Source organism: Melospiza georgiana, chromosome 5, assembly GCF_028018845.1.
Source record: "Melospiza georgiana isolate bMelGeo1 chromosome 5, bMelGeo1.pri, whole genome shotgun sequence".
In the NCBI taxonomy this organism is placed as follows: domain Eukaryota; kingdom Metazoa; phylum Chordata; class Aves; order Passeriformes; family Passerellidae; genus Melospiza; species Melospiza georgiana.
In genome coordinates, this window is record NC_080434.1 from 54,829,687 (window position 1) to 54,850,503 (window position 20,817).

The window sequence follows — 20,817 nt, forward strand, 5'->3', positions numbered from 1 at the left end:
TTTATGTTTTTAAAAAGACCTTTTCTAGGAAAGCTCAGGAAACACAGCCCAGCTAAGGTCTCTCACCTGACACACATATTCTTTTTTTGTTCCCACTCCTCGCTCAGATTTTTTGGATGATATAGACACTTCAGTCTGAGTCTCATCAGCACTCTCATAGGGGGACTCTGAGCGCTCATCTCCTTGGCCATCAGAGATCTGAAGATTAAACACAGGTGTTAGAGAAAGCAGGCACACATGGGCAGCTTAGCACAGCATCAGAACTGATGGAAGCACACACACTGCAACTCACACTAGCAGGTTTAGGCACGCTCTTCTGGTTTTGTTTCCCCCACCTTCAAAAAAACTACCTTGATTAAAACCAGAATATGCATTTGTGGAAGTCTCATCAGAAGGATTACACAACAATCCCCCTCACCAGCAGCCAAAACAGAACACCAGAACTTTGCAATATGGCATTTTATTTATACTCAGTTCTAGAATACAGTTAGCAAGAAGTGCCTAGCCATAACACAGGGATATCTTCAAATCCCTCGAATAAAATCTGAGCATGTGATTTATGAGAGAGCAACAGTCAATTTTTAAAAAGAAACTTGGTAAACTCCAAGCTGCAAAGTCTCTGACCCTAATATTCTCCAAGGAAGTGTGAACAGCATATAGAAGAGAGGAAGAAAAGAACAAGCAGCTCTCAATATGTTTAAGGAACATTACAGTCAACAATAAAATCAAAATACTACAGAAGATAGCCCTGTTATGGATAAATATCATATAACAGTATAGATGTAATAAATATGGGGTGTTTTTTAAAATAGCTGGAATTTACTTTAAAAAACCCATCCTAAGTAACATATTTAAAAGAAAATACAGGGTAGTTTTCAGTTCAATAGAATTTAAGGAGGTCAACAGACATCCTTATCAACCAAGTAATTTGTCTCATCTCACATTACACCAGAAGATGCAGAATTTCATGCTGTTGCCCCCAGATGATACTCAGTGATTTGTGCCTCACTAAGTACATTCTCCAGGAGAAGATCACAATTTGGAATTGAAGAGGAAGCCTTAATTTCTCTTTCAGCTCATTCTAATGGTTATTCACACATACCATCAACAGCACTGCCTCCTGTCCCTTCTGGGCTGTCTAACTGCAGCTCACAGTTGATGATGCCTTCTCCAGGCATTTCAGCTACATTAAAAGTCCCTTGGAAGCACACATTTTCCTCCTGTGGAAGCATGCTGCAATTACGCCTGTTCCAATCCTTTTTGTTCCACCCTCTAATTTTCTCCCCAGGGGACTTTTTCCAGCATCGAGAGAGCATTTTAGTGGGGTTTCTCTAAACCTTTTCTGTGCTTTAAAAAGGTTGTTGAAAAATCAAGCACGAGAACTGGAGGCAATAACCCATTATTAGTCTTGCAAGTACCATGTCCAAAGCAAGCCAATATGATACCACTCTTCTCCACTTCTGTTCTGCTGTGCAAGAATCTCCCCAGGTCTCTTCAATACAGGACTGAAAGTCACGCTAAGCTGCTGTGCTATTTAAGAGATCATTTTTGCCAATAGCCATTTGCCAGGATACAGACACCCCACTTTATATAAAGAGTTTACTCTCTGTTTTCAGACAGAGAATCTCATATTTATCTACAGTAAACCACCTTTTTCTAAAAATGGCCCAGCTACATGCTGGAGGCAACTACATGCAACCTCCTTATCAACCAATCCATGTAATGTGCAAATTTATCAGAGATTATTGTTCTGAAATCAGAAAGAAAAATCTAAGATCAAACCAGGCCTAGATTTAGTTTTTATAAAATCCCTTTAGAAACCCTGGTTTTGAGTGATTAATTCTCACTGCTGCTGCCAGCTAACTTGCATTCCTCCATTCAACATTTGCTTTCCTTGATCATGTCTAAATATATTTTGTAAATTGGATCAGACTGACAGTTCTTGGTTGGTTGGTGGGTTTTTTCCCCCACATTACTTACAAGGGTATAAATTCATTTCCTCTGTGCAAATTCATACTTCCACTTCACCTAGGAAAATTTCTATAAATGGAGTGATTTGGAGATTCTGCCAGACAATTTCATAAGGGGTTAGAAGAAACTGCAGGTAAAATTATTGCTTTGTTCAGGCACCTGGAAATCTCTGTCTCCTGGAAGGAGCTGTGAAATAGTGACCTGCAAAATTCTTGCTGGGAAGGGGCAGACAAAGGAAGGCAGCGTGGGAGCACGGCAAAACCACAAACCCAATTTCCCTTATGCTTTAAGTAAACTTACACACATGCTCATTTCTGTTTAAACTATTCCCACAGAAACATTAATTAGTGGCACACTGCTCTAACATTTTTAGTAGCTCATTATGTTCTTGTTTGAACTAGCCAGAATTAGTCATGGTTAGAAAAGAAAAAAGGAAAAATAAGCCGGAAGGTCTTAGATCTGCATTTCTTTTCCACTTAAAAACAAAACAGAACAAAACAAAGCAAAGCAAAACAAGCAGTCTTGCTGTAACCTGACACTGGGCTTCCCACTTTTCCCCTACAAAATACCTAAACCCAGAGAAAACCCATTTGTGAGCACCCCTTGAGTTAACACAGTATTCCCAGCAGCAAGAGCCACAGAGCCTGGCCCTTGAGGAAGGTGCTCCTCTTCCCCCAGCTCACTGCTTTTAAAACCAGAGCAGAGAAACAGCACATACCCAGTGATAAATTTATTCAGTTAAGAGAATGAGTCAAAGCAATGTTTCCCAAGATTTTCCTTGGTTTATACACTCTGTTCAACCAAAGGATGCGGACCTCTATATGGAAAGGGAGCCCTATTGGCAGAAGGCAGTTTTTCAGAATCCCCCTAGATATGGGTGACAAAATCCCAGCCATTTGTGAACCTCAGGCTGACATCAATTTTCCTACAGAACTGAGATTTTGCCACCTCAAAGCGAATGCATCAGCCCTTTATTTAAATTAAATGGTTACTGAGCCAAAAAAAGGAACACTGCTGGCAAGAATCAAACCCAACATCACAAATGCAACCACAAAAGCCAAATTCTATCAGCTCATTTCAAGAGAAATCTTGGCAATTTACATCCACCTACAGATTATTGCCAGGTTTCAAGCACAAATACCAACACATGGAGCATGAACAAAATACCCTCAGTTCATCAACTGAATGGCATCCAGGCTGAGGGTATCTTTCAAAATCTCTCCTTTATAGCTGTCAGGAGTCTCACACACTTTACAAATCAAATGCTCTATTAAGCACCAGTTTTGTGTTACACAAACAAGACCAGATACCTGCTCATGGCTGTCTCAAATGCTGTGAGTCACTCCATGCACAAGCAGCTCAGTGATACATCCCTGTAAATCATCTTTACTTTGTGACTGCTCATCCTTGCCACCATGAGCAGAGCTTTAACCATCCTCTCCAAAAGCCATAACCCATGCACAGCTCAGTGATACAACCCTGTGGCCTGGTGCACACTGCAGGATGCATTTCTTCATCCTTGCCACCATGAGCAGAGCTTTAACATCCTCTCCAAGAGCCATAATCCACACACAGCTCACACACTTCACTAGCAGATTTCACAGCTCAGGGCCCTAATGAAGGGGAAGTGTAGCAGATTTCCTGTCATAAGAAAGGGATGCATTTCTTTAAGATAATTTAATTGGACCCTTATTTGTAACTTGCAGGAAGTGACACACTGTCTACCAGACATCTTTGAGGAAAGCTCCCTCTATGAAGAGAATTGGAATTCAACACCTCAGCTCCTGCAGTTATCCCAGAATAGCCAATGGAAATGTCAGGGAAGTAAAAGAGCATCTGTTCCCTGAGGCCTGTGGAGAAGAGGCTGAGCCAACCCTTCATCCAGTGTTTCTCAGAAATAACTTAGAACCTAAGAGAGGAACAGCATGAGGTGGTTGGGAAAACTGCACTTGTACCCCCAGCAAGCTGTAGCAGCCCTAACAGGTTCTGATTCATCTGGGGGACACTGAGTTTTGCAATTAAAATATGTGTAGATTGAAACAGTCACTAAGTAAAGATGATTTACAAGAAGATTGCTAGAAATCAGCTCATGCTGATGTGACACAGCCACCTCTGCAATGAAACAGAACACTTCTGGGGAAGATTTTAACAGTTCACACACCAGAGCCCAAAACACAGCCCTCAATACAATCTGGACAGGTTTGGGGGGGCTTCTTACTTTACTTGTTAAGTCACAAATATACATCTTTCCCTTGTAATCATATCAAAGCTTGTCTTGCCCTTGCTTTTGTAATATAATCCTCCTAGCAAAGAAAATGGTACATAATTAACTCTTCTGAAATTCAGGCTGCGGTTCAAAGTAATCAACCTTGAGATTAATGGCAAAACATGTTAATTGGCAATTTGTAGCTATTTTATTTGGCTTCACATTTGCAGTAATTTCTTATTTCTCATAAAGGCAAAGGACTGTTTTAAAGAGCATAAATTCAGGGGGGAAAATGCCAAGGCTATTCACTTCAAACTTTAAGCAAGTGCCAAGTTTCTGCACTAAAATTGTACCTGAACTCTGCCATCATCTCCTCCTCAGCAGTTACTGCTGCTGTGACAAGGACACCCTTCCTTTGATGAAGTGAGGATCAGTGCAAGCACCATCACCTTCACACACTGCACATCAGTCAGGCTTTCCTTCCCTTTCCCTTCAACCACTGAACATCAACGTTTTTTTGAGAATTTGCCTGTAGAGGCTTTCACACTTCACTGCCTGAACACTGAGCATGACTGGTATTTCAGAAATCAAATGCAGCTCCTTCTACTGGAAACTCTGCACCTGCATCCACAAGTGAGAAAAAGGGAGGAAAACAGCCTAAAAACCAATTCATGCTCTTCATGTGGGGCAGGCCAGAAATGACTTCAGGGGTTAGTGAGGCTCCAAATAACATTACTACTCACAGAAATGACCAATTTCTCATCAGGGTCCCAAGCCAATCCTTCCTTTCCCACGTGTCTCAGTCATTATTCGCTACTTACACACATAAAACTCAAAAGGGAACATGTAGGGACACATTACTGCATTTTTCCAAGTTCCCCATAGCTTTATTATTGAAAAAAAATTAACTACTCAGTCAAACTAGGACAAAGTTTTGGCATCTCTGTAAATTCTTTGTGATTAGCATTGTATTTTTACCCTTCAAAAGACAGAAATTGTAGCAATGGGTCATTAAACAACTGGGTTTACTCATCTCAAGGTATTTTGAGCATACATTTTATACCACTACTGTATTTTTGGAACAGTTACTCAGGCTCACAACGGTACAGGGATCAGCATATAAAGCCTTAAAATCCCCCAAAGTATTTTGAATTTTCTTTTGAACTAAATGCTAAAATTCCCTGTTCACAATAACCAAAGAAGTGCCTAAGGGATTCTTTCAGACAAATGCCAACCTATTTTTAGAAAGACTATGTAACAATGCTTGTAAAAGCCATCTTCAGCATGAATTCATAACTGAATGAACATGCTTTGCACACTGCAATATTTGATGTACAAAGCCAGATTACATCAGCAAGCATTGCTGAACACTGGGTAACTGTTTAATTGCTCAGTATAAGGGTGATATTTACTTTTTCTTCCTGCTTCCTGGACTACTTCTGCTTGTTATGTGCAAAAGGGACCTACATGTGCATACAGATGCAAGGACTGTGGGTAGAATAATGGAGTTTCCTTGGCATGATTATATTGAGTAAATAAGTGTTTGGTTTTCACAGAGGTTGCCAAGCAGGCTTAGAGGAGGAAATGTGTGCAACCCTACACAATAGTTAGAATAAGAAAACACACTAGAGCATTGAGAGGAATTAAACTGAGTCAGCTATGTGCATTTTCTGAGTTTATATGTTTATATTCTTAATTTTGTCTTTTGTCTGAAGCACTCTAAAATGATTAAAGGGTGGTAGGCAGGAAGTCAATTTGACAGAAGACTCTATACACAGATTTTGTGTACAAAATCACTTCTCAATGTTTTCCTCCTGCAAGACTTCCTCCAGCTGTAACACGAGTCCTGCAGCTGCAAGACTGAGCCTGAGTGAACTGCACAGCTCACTGCACCACCAATTAAAGGTGCAAGGACAAGCACTAACACAGGGAAACATTTCTCACAGTGCATCTAAATACTAAAGCCAGGTCTACTACAATTTTTAAAGCATTTTTTACAACTAGGTACCTGATTCCAGGCTCAGCCACACACCTTGGCAGAAATGCAAGGCAATTCTTCATTCCCTCTGGCTTTTTACAAGGAAGAGTTAAATGCTAGCTGGGATGTACACTCAGCTTGCATATTTCTAGAACCACGTGGGTGAACTTTGCAAATGGTATTGCTCCTTTCACATCTGGGTGGCTGAAATGTCACTTATTAAAAAAAAAAAGGTAGTGACATATTCTCAGCTGGCATCCAATCATATTGATACAGGATTTAAGCTGTGATAGACTGAAATTTAAAAATTCAAATCATGCTGTGGCTCAAAGGAGCAGATGAAGTCAAATACTGATGTAGACATTTGCTCCACCCACTTGAATTTTTTTTCTTTTTTTTCCTCCACTTAAAATTGTCTCCTTCCTTTCAGACAGCTCCAAAATCAGAGTAAATACCAGAGCCAGCAAAATCACTGCTCTGTAATTTCAAAGAAAAAAAGGTTCAGAAATTCTAGGTCTGAAAATAAAGTGCCTGTACTCATGCCATCCAGAGCCTGGGAATTTAGGAAGTTATGACAGTAAGAACAAAAAATTGCAAACATTCTGCTTGATCAGCTGGTGACCTGGCTTATATTAAATGTGCTTTTTGTTTTAGATTTAGGATTAAGTCTTCATTTTCAACAGCTGATCTAAGAAAGCATCCTTGCTGGCTCAGTGTTACCCTAGGAGGTGGGGAGGGGGTCATGGTGTGTATTTTTTCCTTCCCTGGAAGCACTTCCTGGCTAAAGGCTGTCCTGAAGGACCAGCATCAATATTTGCTAAGGCAAAAACTTCTGTCTCATGGAGCAGAATCAAGTCCCTGATACTATTCACTGTGTGTTGGCAATTGCACAATGAACATCAACACTTCTGTGCTCATCAGCTTCCCTGGGACCTCCCCTCTCCTAGATCCAACTCAGACAAGGTTTTCCTGCCATGCTTGAAGGCTCTAAACAAATTTGGAAATTCAGATTGAAGAAGTTGTTAACATTTGAACATCTATGGTGCCTACACAGGAACAGGCTCCAACAGATGCTACTCCACCAGCCACACACCCCTTTAGACTTTTTCAGCTACCAAAGCACAACTTTTGTCCAAAAAAATTTCTTCAAAAAATCACTTGATCAATTCACTCTGTCTAATAAAAGCCCTTCTTGTATTACTCACATCTGCTTGTGTAACAGCCTTCTTAAGCCTTAAGAATACAAGCTTTGGTCTTAGTCATTCAAGACAACGACGTTCTTCTGTCACGTTCTGTTCAAGCAGTAACAGAAACAACTAAAGGACAAATTTTCTGAGATCCAAAGAAGGTAACCCCTCCCACTTCCCACTGGTTTACTTGAGCATCACTTGCTTTATAATGCAGGCTGTAGGACATCAAAAGGAAACACACCCCACTATGTACATTTATCTTAGAGCTAGGGGTACATAAAATGAAAACAAAGCATGGCAGGAAATTATTTCCTCCTGCTTGCTTGGCAGGCAAGTCTCCTCCAGGGCAGGAGCAGCAGCATTTATAAAAGAAAGGGCCCCGAAAGAGTGACCTGCACCTTTTACAGGGATGTCTTAAACAACATCCTCTCAGGTCACCTGCCATGATATATATTATGATCATATGATATTAACATATCATATATAAAAGACACACAGCATCTTTTCACAGGCAATTAAAGAGGCACATCTTCATGAGCTCTGAACGCTGCTGCCCACTAAGTTTCACTTTCCTTAACACTCAGGACACAGCTACAATCTCAGACTTCCTGACAAGACTTTAGAGTCAGTGATTTCTACACCACAGTCCCCCAGGAGGAAGTGGGCTGGGCTGGCTAAGAGCTCTCTATATAAAGCTTGGGGGATGCATGTTCTGATAAACTCTTCCACCTTTCATACAGATAAAACCCAACTGCATATTTTTTTCTTATTAACAAAATCTGAGCAGCTAGAGGGGTTGGGTTTGTTTTGGTTTGGTTTTTTACTCTAAGAACAACTGATGTAAGAGTAAGTCAATAAGCAACATACAAACAGGTCAGGCTGTATTGAAAAGACAATCTATCGTGCACCCACACAGAGACAGAAAAACTGACAGAGCCAATTGAGTTACAGTTAACATTTCCTTTATTTCATATAAGAATTCCTGAACTGAATGAAGAGTGATATTTTGGCCCATACTGCTAGACTAGATAAATTCTTTAAGTATGCGGTGCCACAGTGTACACAGTACTGTAATAGCAAAAAAAAGACAGCCTGGGACAAGTTTCATTTTTATTATTAGCAGGAGTTAGACGTTTCAGATAAGGATATTATGCATTTCTGAATTTGCCTGGAAAGTTAATTAAAACTATGAGAACATTTTAAAACAGTATAAAATTGCCTACAGATACTCATGATACTTTGGTAGGGGATGCAGAATAAAAACCTACATCATGTAAACATTCAGTTAACAGATACTCTGCACTCTGAAGCCTAAGTAACACACAAGAGGAGAATAAGTACACAAGAAACTTAATTTTCTACACAGAATGTGCTGTCAAAGAACAAAAGTGAAGCTTTGAACGTTTTTCCATGTGAAAATAGAACCATTGTAACAAAACTGTATGGTCTGGTGGGTGATGCAGGTCATGTAAAATGTTAGAGGCTTTAGCAGAGGTTTAGCAAGGAACAAGTCCAACTACTTGCAGTGTTCCATAAAAATGTACCCCTGATTGCTTACTGGGGAAAAAAAATAAAATCATAGGCATACAGAAACAAACACAGGAAACAACTGTCTGCTAAAACACAGGATGTAAGGTGGCACTATATATTAAGTTATCCTTAAGCAATGTTTAGAAGAGAGAATTATATTTGCAGGAAGCTTGAATGAAATGCTAGAAGCACGGTGATTTTGTTTAACAACCTGCAAGGTCAACAGCAACTGCTTTTTCTGTAAATCAGGAGTTTGTTTAAAATAACACAAATTCCCTTCTTCCTTCCTGTTCTTAGGATCAAAAAGTCAGTTATTTTCACCTTCAGTAAAAGTTTTTAGTTGCATATTCTAGGACAACTAGACTCCAGGGATGATAAATGGAGCTGATGTACTTTTTGAGTTGCAAGCTGTGCATGTCTCATGACTGCCTCCTCAAGCAAACACCTTACCTTTTAAGAGCTGTACATGTTTTCTCCTTTGTGTTTACATGCTAATGCCCATTAAAAATGCAGATAAATGAAATCTGTCTCAAACCAATAATGGGGGAAAAAATTCCACTGTTTAATATGAAGAAAAAGAGCATTAAGGCTTGCATTATTATAATTTGCATTGTTAGGCCTTGGAAACACAAGAATTTGTAGCTATAACCAGGAACTGAGCTTGTTTTGACACTGGTTGCCACAGAAGGGAAGAAAGAATTCCTCTAAGGAAGATGTAATGAAATTAAAATAAAAGCACCTCTTCAAATCTTTCCCAGGCTTCTTTAAGCTGCCATCTGCTGGCCAGCTCAGACTTGAGGGTGTGATGAAGAACAGGCTGGCTAACTTAGAGAGTATCACATGTGCTTTATTTTGTCCTCTCTTAGGAAAAGATTACAGTTTTTTGACAAAGTTTGTAAGTAGTACCTATGGTCTGCACCATACTTTGACACTTATCTGCTGTCAACAAATTCATCCAGTTTAATGAAGCCAGACAATAATCACAAAAATTGATTGAAAAGCTAAAGCAGATATGTTTCATGCAAACACACCAGGTGTGCTAATAATCCAGCAGTAATGGTAACGTAAAGTCTTTTTTATTTATTAAAAAAATACTGATTACACTCTTACTGGCACCTACTACATTATTGGGGGGTGGAGGGCCAAGGTAAAACAAGAAATTAAAATACACCATCTGCATCTCTTCTCACAAATATGTGCTTTTGGATGCTTACACCAAGTCTTACATAGCCAGTAAAAAACTACTCCAAGCTTTTGCAGACTCCAGTGTTGAGTATCTTTTTCACATCTGGCCCTACCAGTTGCTCATTAAGAATTATATTTCAACAAAATCATATTTCACATAAGTGACTTGAGTCAAGTGCCTAGAAGTAAAATTGTTTAGTTTCAAAATTAAATGCAGGTATGAAATCCATTTATTCCTGTATAAACACTTCACTGCTTCTGTCCACCCCTCTTACAACAACTTCAAAGCCCAATTTTTTGAAGGGAGTGAACCTTTAATCTCTAATATGTCACATCTATAAATATGTTTGAACAAGTCCACACTCCCACTCTTATCTCCCTCTCAAAGTAATTTATCAACTGAAAATTTGGCCATGCCTGATTTTATAGTATTTCAAATAAACCCCACTTAAAAAATATCCCCTAATAACAACAAAAGGCATTTAAAATATTTTTTTAAATGTCAAATAAGATGCATCTTTCAAACAAGAAAGAACTGAGCACATCTTTCCTAGAACCTGGTTGAAAAGGACAAACATTTAAGGGGTCTGTAGTTGACAACAGTTCTTGACATGTAACAGTCACATCCAGGTTCCATTCTGGAACAAGCTGTTCACAAAGAGTATGGGAGAAAAAGAAAGGAGAAGGGAAAAAAAAAGACCAGATTCCTCCTATATACACCTTGTGGAGATGTATGTGCTTGTAGAATACACAGAATTTTCCCTATACTTGTTAAGAGAGCACCTCAACGAACACTTAGAAGTTTTATAGTGAACACAGAAATGTGAAAGTTAATCATTAAATCTATTTAAAGTTGAGAAGAATTACATCCTACTCAATTAGCTGTGCAAGGCTTTCACCATTACCTGACTGTGTTTATTTTTAAAAAAAACTTTCCCTTAATACTGGGAAAGTTTCTCTCCACATGAATGCTCTCAGGACACACACATATTTAGCTGTTTAGACAAGTGCTAAATAAAAATACAGAAGGGGGAAAAGTTTTTAAGAGCCACTCACACAATCCAGAATTTTTGTCTTTCCTTGTTTTGTAGAGCAGGTCAATATTAATTTCTGAAACACATGCCTGGCATTTTTGTTTTATTTAACAGCAAAAATATATCTAATATAGGAAACAAACTGGGCCAAATCCTTAGTTGGTCCAAGTTCAGGTCAGTGTAGCTTTAACCAGTCCAAGGATTTAGTCCATTAATCTACTTCCCCCTGCACCCAGTCCCCCAAAATTATTTAACAAGGTGTGTTTTCAGTTATGCTGTTTGGGACTTGTTTTTTGCATATTTTAACCCTTTGAAAACAATTAATTCACTTTCTAATTTGTGTACCTGTGTTCTGTGAGCAGTGTATGAAGGTAATTTTTCTCAGATCTTTTACTGTTTAGCAGTAGCTGAGTAAATTAGTGCTAAGTTTTAGAATTTCCATCTCAGCCATACGTAAGATACAACCACATCCTTTCTTACATATGAACCATTATGTTACAACCCAAAATCCTACAAAAAAGAGTCTTTTGTTAAGAAAGATTTCTGGATAATTCATTTTATAATCATGATCTTGAGAAAGAGAAGAATCTTTCTTCTGAGTCCCCAATATTTAGAGAAGCATAATTTCAGCCAAAACCCCCCAGATTTTTCCTTAAACTAGTCTGGTTGAATAGAGAGCCCCAAATAGACCATTACACAGCAGGTCCCACTAGCAAAGCCAATCCAGCAGAAGCTGGTAAGCCAAAAGATGGGAGTCTCTCAACTGAGAAAACAAAATAAGTATTACTTTACCTGGCTGCTGCAATGGACATTATTTCCTGTGGGACCCCCTTTGCTTGTTTTATTGGGGTACAGGAGGGAGTATTTATTGAGGTTTTTTTAGTTAAAATGTTTTTCCAGTTACAGTTAAGATATACAGCCATTAACATGCAATCATTTTCCCCTACCCAAAGGTAAACTGTTTACTGAACATTGCCTAGATATTTTAACTGCATTCACTACAGCACCTCATGCATTTGTTAGGGGAGATGAAAGTCTCCAGGAGAGCTGGAAGCCCTATTCCCTTGTTAGCAGGCAAGTATTTTTTCTACAGTTTTTGTAACACAGACTGGGTGAAGCTGTTTGTCTATGGATATTTTACTAAATCCTACCAACTACAGATCCAAACCCACCTGCAAAACAGCATGCATACTTCACCCTCATGCTGCCACTCTTTGGCTGATTGGTTTTAACAGTGTAGATGACTTGGGGAATGGTTTAATGGATTGTATGAATACACTTCTGGTACATACATTTCATTTATTGTATGTCAACTGAGAAGAATCACAGTTCCAAATATGCAGAGCTAAGACTATGATTAGCAAGTATCAAAAAGATACACCCTTCACTGCCTGTTTAACTCTACTGGGGTTGGAGCTATTTGCATCACAGAGAAATAGCACTAAAACAGCCTGAAAACTAATTTGAGTTAAAAGGGGCTCTGCTCAGAAGACTGTCCAGTTCTAGATCAAACAGAGGATTAGGAAATCTGCTTTGATATAAAAGCTATGGCAACATGACAATATTGAGTTACATAATGTAACTAATGTAGTACACTTACATAAAAATCTGTAGAAGAAAATACAGAACACACTGGCATTTTACTTTGCCTCTAATAGAAGGTTACAATTCTAAAACGTTGTTGGTAAATACATTAAAAACCACAATAATATCTCGACGTCCCCAAAGCAGACCTTGGTGTTACAATAAATGATTTGCAATGCACACGGTAACAGATTCACAGAGGCCAAAACTGGAACTTGTCTAGAGCACCAACGTTAGAGAATTCGCCTTTGAGTTTTGATTTTTTTTTTTTAAACAAGATTCACACCTGATAATTTCTGTAATTAAATGGCTGTGTGCAAACACCACTTTTTTTTTACCTCATTCTCAGTTAAGGAAGCTGAAGGAGATGAACTCTTGCTAAAAGCAAGAGTTGAAGATTCTGCTGCTGAAGCCCGATTTCGCTTCTTCAGAGGTTTACATGCATCAGACAGATTTTTCGTTGCTGTAAAATAATTTTGGTTTACAAAGTGAAGTTTGGAACTTTAAAATGTTATCTCCCTGAAGCCATTTAAAATATTCCTTCAGATACAAGAAGGAATTATTTAGGTAAGTCTTCTGGGCACCTACATAGGACTGAATGAACATGAAGCTTTTGAAGCCATGTGTTTTGGCTTGATTTTAAAAATAAAGGTCTCCATTAATCAAATATGTGCTAAATGTTTTCCCAAATTTTTATAATCTCATTTCTATTAAAATCAAAGTATCTTGTGACTTAAGACCTCTTATAGCACTTATATGAGAAGGCCTATGTGAGCTCATCACAATCTGAGTACCACTAACACTTTGTTAAGAGAAAATTTATATACAGGAGCCAAGTACCACACATTAGCCATGGCACATCACCACTCCTACACCGTGCAGGACTTGCTGGAGCTCGCTTGTCTTTGGCAAACCACTGTAACACCTGCAGAGACATGCTCTGATAGCAGTTACCTTCAACTTGAGCATCATTAACAAGTCTCACTTTGGTGTTTCCATCCAAGGTTCTACAGAATTCCCTCTCATGCTCCACACTGCCTCCCATCAAGCACCATGTCAAAGAACTAAAACCCAAAGTACCTGATGACACTGATGGCCACTGCACTTGTTTTACTGGGCCAGTGCAGGGGGCAAAGGGGAGCAGCAGGGTTTGTTCCCTGCTCACCAAGACCTGGGGCACCAGCTTTAATCTGGTGCCATCCCACAGGGAACTTGTGAACTGCTGCTCTCAGTCAGCAATGCACAATTTCAGTCCAGGATCCAGCTGCAGGAGGGCAGTGAAGGAACAGGGCTCCCCCCCAGCTGTGGCACAACTGCAACTGCTCGCTGAGTCAGCGGAATTTAGCCGCTGGCATTTTAAAAGTATTTAATTGAAAAAGTTACATTAAAACTTATTCTGACCACATTACCTGACTGGTTCTTTTGTGAAGAGGAGGTTTCTGTGACCTTAGAAGAGTTTGTTTTTGCTGTTTTGTCATTGCTTGTCTCCCTCTGTCACAAAAAAAAATATGAAAAAATAAAAAAACTCCTAATTTATGAGTGGTTGGATACATCTGGCAATTAGTTCTGGATTTATGTCATTCAAAAGAAAGTGTCTTTACAAATATCTGAATGGTACTGCAGTTAAACTAGCCCCACTTAAGTGAACTTTAAAACTCATTTACAGCACAGGGTACAAACCCATAAACAAATGAGAAATATTAAAGAACACAGTACTTCAGCATCCCACTTATCCATCCCAAATTCAGCATATCAAAAGGGGGAGTGCTAAACACAAAACTTGTAAATTACCCTTACTAATCTTTGTACAAACGGGTCAAATTAAGACCTTTAATTATTAAATTGCAGAATTAGTATAGAAATTTGAGAGTAAACCCTGTGCAGAAATCTAAGTCTCAGAGAGACTTGCTTGCAACTCCACAACTTATAGCAGTGCCATTTTAAAAATTACTATGGTTAAGATTGTTTCAGCATTTCCAAAATAAAACCACTATTTTCAAGGGAGAATGAACAATATCTAAATTTGCTCCAGATTGAGAATTCATGATTAAAAGTTTAGGCCAAAAACAGGGGAAGTTTTTGTCAAATCTTTGTCAAAATGAAGACATTGCTCCTTACACATGCACTATTTTTTTTTCCATTTCTTATGTTACAAATTCATTCAAATTACTAAAACTGTAGCCTAGAATACTTAACCCTGTCATGTCCACCTGATTAATAAGCACAACTCTACTGAACAGAAAGCTTTACACACATTTCCAATGCTTTACATGCTTTTTCACAAACTTCATCTGACAATCAGATTCACCAAAGATGTGCAGGTGAACACCTCAAAGGCCAGGGAACTGATTTCTTTGTAAAAATAAACACAAATGGCTAGAGATGTGCCATGTTGTGCTTTTACTGAGCTCTGAGCTGCCTACCACCAATGCCACCAGAGGATCCCAGTATGGGTTTGCTAAGATTACTGTTACACTTCTGGGCAAAAATGAAAGAAAAGAGGGTGTCAGGAGGAGGGTGCCAGACTCTTTTCTGGTGCCCAGTGACAAGACAAAGAGTAATGGCCATAAACTAAACCACACAAAGTTCCACCTCAGCATGAGGAAGATTTCTTTACTTTGGGGTGGCAGAGCATTGGAACAGTTGCCCACAGAGGTCGTGGAGTCTCCATCTCAGGAGACATTCCAAACCCACCTGGACACATTCCTGTGTAACCTGCTCTAGATGACCCTGTCTTGGCAGGGGGATTGGACTGGATGATTTCCAGAGGCCCCTTCCAATCCTAAGGATTCTGTGATTCTGTGAAAATGTACAGGATAGTTCATTTTTAAATTTAAAGTACACTTTACAGAACCCCCATTTTGTTAATGTGCACTTCATATACATCATCAAAGCAACAATGAACAAATTAGTTTTTCAAAACCTCCATAGGGGCACTAATGGCTTGGTTACTCTATGTGAAAACATTCTGATTTTGTAAATAAGAATTAAGGACAAACAAAGGGAGAGTACAACCCACAACTCTGTGCAAGTAAAATGTCATTAAATCAAAGCTCCTCCTATCCAAAATGATTGTACCTAAAGCCTGCAGGTAAACTGGGAATAGCAGAAAGAAGGTGTATGGTTAGTGTTTGCTTTTCTGAATCATTACATATTTTCCCTGTCATTCACTGAATGTTCTACTAAGCAGCAGCATATACAGCTGGAATTGTGAAGGCAGGAAAAAGACTAAGAGAGAATTCCTGAAACAAACTGTAAACCAGATCTGACCTTTCTGTGGAACACAACCCTGCTATATGCATTTAGTGTTTCCAAACCACCTAATATTTACACACATCAACCCCCTTGTAAGCAGTTCTGATAAACTGACCAGAGAGAGAACAACATTTTTAAAATGCACATCATAAAGTCAGTGCTATTCATAGCCATTAGTGCTATGAATATTATGGGAATCAATAATCTCATTCAGTTATTTGTTTTCCTGCTGGTATATTCACATGTGTGTCACAGCACCAAAGATACCAGAAACTCTCATGAATGAACTAAACTGCAACCACCTTTCATCCTACTTCTGAGAATGTAGGCTAACTGTAGGGTACAAATGCTGGTGGGACAAGAAAGTACCTTTAGAACAGAAAAATGAAGGACTTTATAGGAGGAATTAATTGTAATAAGTAAACTTCATTATTCCATCCATCTCATGTATTATAGTATATGCAAATCAATGATACAAGCTTAAAAAGGTTTGAAAAACTGCTCCTAGAAAGTCACATGAATATGCAATGACTAACCCATTCCAGCAAGAAGTGCAGAAACCAGTTTTGGCTCTTCTTTCTCCAGAGGTAACAACATTAAGAATGATCTCTGTCCCTTGCTAATCAGCTCATTAAGCCTATCTGAAATTCTCTTATTTTAATATTAAATTCTAAGACAACAAGTTGTCTTAATATCTACAATATCAACAGAATTAGCAAAATAACCAGCCCACCAAACAAACTGACACCTACAAGACCTCCACAACTCATCAAAAAAATAAATCTGCTGCCTTCTATCAGGTTGTTTCACTTGCTTGCTGTACCACTGAAATTCTGAGCAGAAAAGGAGCCTGAAATTTGTGTGATAAATATACTTTTACTGCAGAAATATAAATTTACTGCAGTCTCTTAACCCAAGAAATGGGGCAGCATGCCACTCTAAAGTGTCCTATAGCCATCCTGTTTCTGAAAAGTAGTTTTTCTGTTTTGCTTTACTTGCTTCCTCTCTTCTGACTTTTGTCTAAAGTAACTACTGGCTAAAGATATTTCTTTCACATTCTGATAAAACTAACTCCAAACCAGGAGGAAAGAAAAAGAACTACAGAGCATAACACCACAGAGAGGTCATGCCTCCCTCTGCACATTCCTTTGGGGAACAGTTTAAGTAGCAAGTGCAACTTGTCCTACCTCCATCCTCAGAACCAAAGGGAAAAATCCCCCAGTGGTAAGCTCACATGGATCTCTGAATATTGGCAACAGTTTGGTAAAATATATGGACATTTCTTTTTTAATCCTGAAAATGGAAATGCTGACAAACTTAACTACAGCAATGTGACTGGTGCTGCTATAAATCAACCCCAACAAACCAAGGACATAATTACCTTCCGATTATTCTGTTTATCCATCCTGAGTCTTTTCCTAGGTGCTTCCTGAACTTCAAAATCTTCTGTAGGCTCCTTTGTCCTCTTTTTTTGGTTTCTTTTATTTCCATGTAAATTACCTTGGGATGGGGGATGGGGGAAACTCACATGAAAAATAATCTAAAACCCACTTTGAAATTATTTGAACTGATCTAGTTATTTAAGGTACTTTTTTTTCAGTCATTATTTTTAAAACATGGATAAACATTTACACAGTTTGATGACCTCTTAATGCTTAAGGTCTGGTTTCTGGTGCTAAAGACTAAGTCTAGAAAAAAATCTAAATCAACTGCTTCATACTCAAGTTATTTTACAAAGATGAGTCTACCTATACAAGAACTAGTTTAAGATCTGAATGTTACTGCCCAACATTTATTTCACATCATCAGACTGCATGTGATTGAGCTGTACAGCTTTTCACTCTCCTGCCACTTTGTAACAGTGTCTTACTACTAAAATTACTTTCTAAGTCCCCTCCTTAAGCCTACTTTAACTGGTGACATCTCTTAAGGGACCTCTGAAAAAGATAAGATATCACCAACTGCACAGATTAATTCTCTTTCTGGCCTGGCAATTCCAGACTCTAACAAGCTGATTGCATTTTACATGAGACCATAAGATCCCTTTCTCTATGAACTTGAATCCTATGAACAGAACCACATTGGCCATTTTAGACCACAAAGTTATTTATATATTTAGATGGTTGTTCACTGTTAAGTTCAAGCAGCTGCTAAATACCAAAGGTCACTGAGTAATCTACATATCCCTACCACAGGTTCCACTATTGTCTGCACCTCAAAAAGATAGATGAGGGTTTGGAAAGTGGTCTGTTTCATCAAGATGAAAGGACAACTTAATCAGACTCTCCAGTACTCTCTAGTTTATGAAGCTACAGAGTATTATTAGTATGAAAATTGCAAGCTCCAGGGGCACAAATATGTTAACTGAAAATTGCCCTACAGCTACAAGCATTCTATTTCAGTGGGAACAAATGTCTGTAAATATTAAAAATATAGCAACTTGAAAATATGGATAATTTTCAAATTAATGTTCTTATCTAAACAATCTAGGACATATTCTATGATCCAACTGAATCCACAAAGCAGACTGAAATGGCTCCAGGAGAACCTGCTACTTACAAAAAGCCAGCAAAAGAAATCCCACAACATTCTTCCAAGTTTAAGATAAGAGGATTTGAGATGGGGAACAAGTGAACTGACATATTTTCATCTGTAGGTAACTATAAATGTACACAATATATGTACTAGAAACACCTGGTACAGGTACAATTTCAATTACATTTCTTGCAATATGACACTGAGGAAGGTGAACAAAATTCAGCACTACAGTGTTAAGATATTTAATTTGGGATCCATTAAAGTTCTAACGTCAAGGAAGACAACATCTGAGATAAAATAAAGAGATTATGATACGTGGGTGATTACATAAAAAATACACTCAACAGCTACTTATAATGATGAGCTATTTGCACAGAACACAAATTTCAATTACTTCTGGATCTTGATCTCCTTTTAGGTGAGTCTTGAAACACTTTACGTTTGGCCTCTCCAATATTCTTCAATGATGAACCTTGAGAGATACAGAACGTGTTTTTTTTTTTTAAACTGATATCCAAATATTTAACACTTAAAATTTTAAGTTAAAAACTTTTCAATTTTCCACAAAATGATGTTATTTCACACACACACACATAGTTAACAAAACTGACTGCCATTTTTATACAAATTTTTCCAAGTCTCACAAACTTTCAAACACTCCCTCTCATTCTTGTCATTGCCCAAAGCAGCACCTGTTGGCTTCTAATACTTCCATATAAGTCTTCTTACAGTGCTGTAAAGCTATTTAAATTTGAAAAATGATAGCTAGTTAAATTTGATAAAACTCATGCAAATGGCAAACTATCTTCTTCCTCCTCCTTTCTCAAATAAGCAACTCCAAACCCCCTCAAATATTTTGGAAAACAATCGAGACTGTTCATCAAAAACAAACACCAGAAAAAAGCAACAAAAATACAAGGAGAAAAAAAATAAAGTATTTGCAAACTTGCACAAAGTCCTATAAACTTTGAGTAGCACAATAAAATGCCAAATGGCTGAAGGGTACAGAATAAAGTCTGGAATAGTTCTTCCTGAGTTGATGATGATGTGAAGTAATACACTTTAGGCATATATGAAGAAAAGGTGTAGCACTGATTAAATTTTTTAAACCGTTTCTAACTGTTCTACAAAAACAACATCTCTAATTTTACTAGGAGTTAACACTTCACCTTTCCTTCCCACCATCCACTTGTAACAAGCAGTGGATGCAATGGCAGCTGCTTATGGGCAGAAGAAGAATGAGAAATCAGCAATGTCTAAACAGCAGAAGGTTTACATATAACAACTTTTCAGAACAATGAGCAAGAAATGTAGACTTCATGGGTTGCGTTTATTGTAACCATTGGCATTCCTTTGCTATTGGCACAAACACCAAGAATTAAAACTGGAAAACAGTGAAAGCTGTTTTCCCTACAGGGTCTCAAATATGTGCTTAGTTTAATGCCACTATGTATATCAAATTTAGTTAGAGTACACTAGCACAGTTTTACGTTTACCAGAGTCTTCTTCAGATTTGGGAGAGGTCACTATGGCAAACTTTGTGTTATAGCGAGCTTTCTGTTTTTCACTAAGCATGTTCCACTGCGATTCGAGCAGCTCTTCGATCTCCTCACTTGAAGCATCTGGATGTTCAGCAACCACCTATACATGCAGAAATAGGGTTGAATTAAAAAAAGTGGCCATTGGAAAGAATGGTGTACACACTTCCATCACTTTGGAAAACTGGATACAAACAATAGCTAATATTTCTGCTGTAGACAGAACTAGAATAAAGCCTACTGTATCCAGTTTTGCTTTAAATAACCACTTCTCTGTCTGTCTTTTAAGAAAAAATCAACTAGCTTATTCAGAAATATTAAGACTAATTTTGGAAGTATCTATTTGCCTTTTGCCATTCAAAAACTGGAGTAAGTGGAGTAAGTATAAATCTTGTCTTGTGGTCATTAAAAAAAAAAGGGTATTGCTTCTCAATGAAGTTTAAACATAGATCCATAAATGACAGGCAAGCAATACTGGAATATACGTTTGCCTAGAAAGAAATCCATCAATTCAGAGCAAAACTCATTAATCATAGAACTCAGTACACCTAACTCAGCAGAGAGATTTACATAAGTTAGCATCTGATGCAATTTCCCTGTATTGATTCATCTTTTTTATATTATGCATATGAACCCTAGCTGTGCATCTTTTTTAATGCTATAAGCAGGACACATAATATCCATCAACATGGAGTTTAACAGAGTTTCCGGAAGTATACTCAAAAAAAAAAAAAAAAACCAAAAAAAACCCCCAAAAAACAAAAATCAAAACCGAAAAAAACCCCAAAAAACAAAAAACAAAAACAGA

The 20,817-nt window shown here is 38.1% G+C and overlaps 1 protein-coding gene across 4 annotated transcripts in view; it reads right to left on the reverse strand.

Moving 5' to 3' along the window:
* NSD2 (nuclear receptor binding SET domain protein 2) overlaps positions 1 to 20,817 on the reverse strand; it is a 74,736-nt gene that overhangs the window by 15,203 nt on the left and 38,716 nt on the right. Inside the window, exons 6-12 of one of the 4 annotated variants that reach the window (XM_058024024.1) lie at positions 19,968 to 20,112; positions 18,866 to 18,943; positions 17,315 to 17,433; positions 15,373 to 15,477; positions 14,088 to 14,169; positions 13,017 to 13,141; positions 67 to 198 (exon numbers count right to left, since the gene is read on the reverse strand). In XM_058024024.1, coding sequence (XP_057880007.1) covers positions 67 to 198; positions 13,017 to 13,141; positions 14,088 to 14,169; positions 15,373 to 15,477; positions 17,315 to 17,433; positions 18,866 to 18,943; positions 19,968 to 20,112 — 786 coding nt within the window. Of the gene's footprint in view, positions 1 to 66; positions 199 to 9,704; positions 13,142 to 14,087; positions 14,170 to 15,372; positions 15,478 to 17,314; positions 17,434 to 18,865; positions 18,944 to 19,967; positions 20,113 to 20,817 lie in introns of those variants that run through there. The other 3 variants (XM_058024021.1, XM_058024023.1, XM_058024022.1) reach the window with 3 other exon arrangements.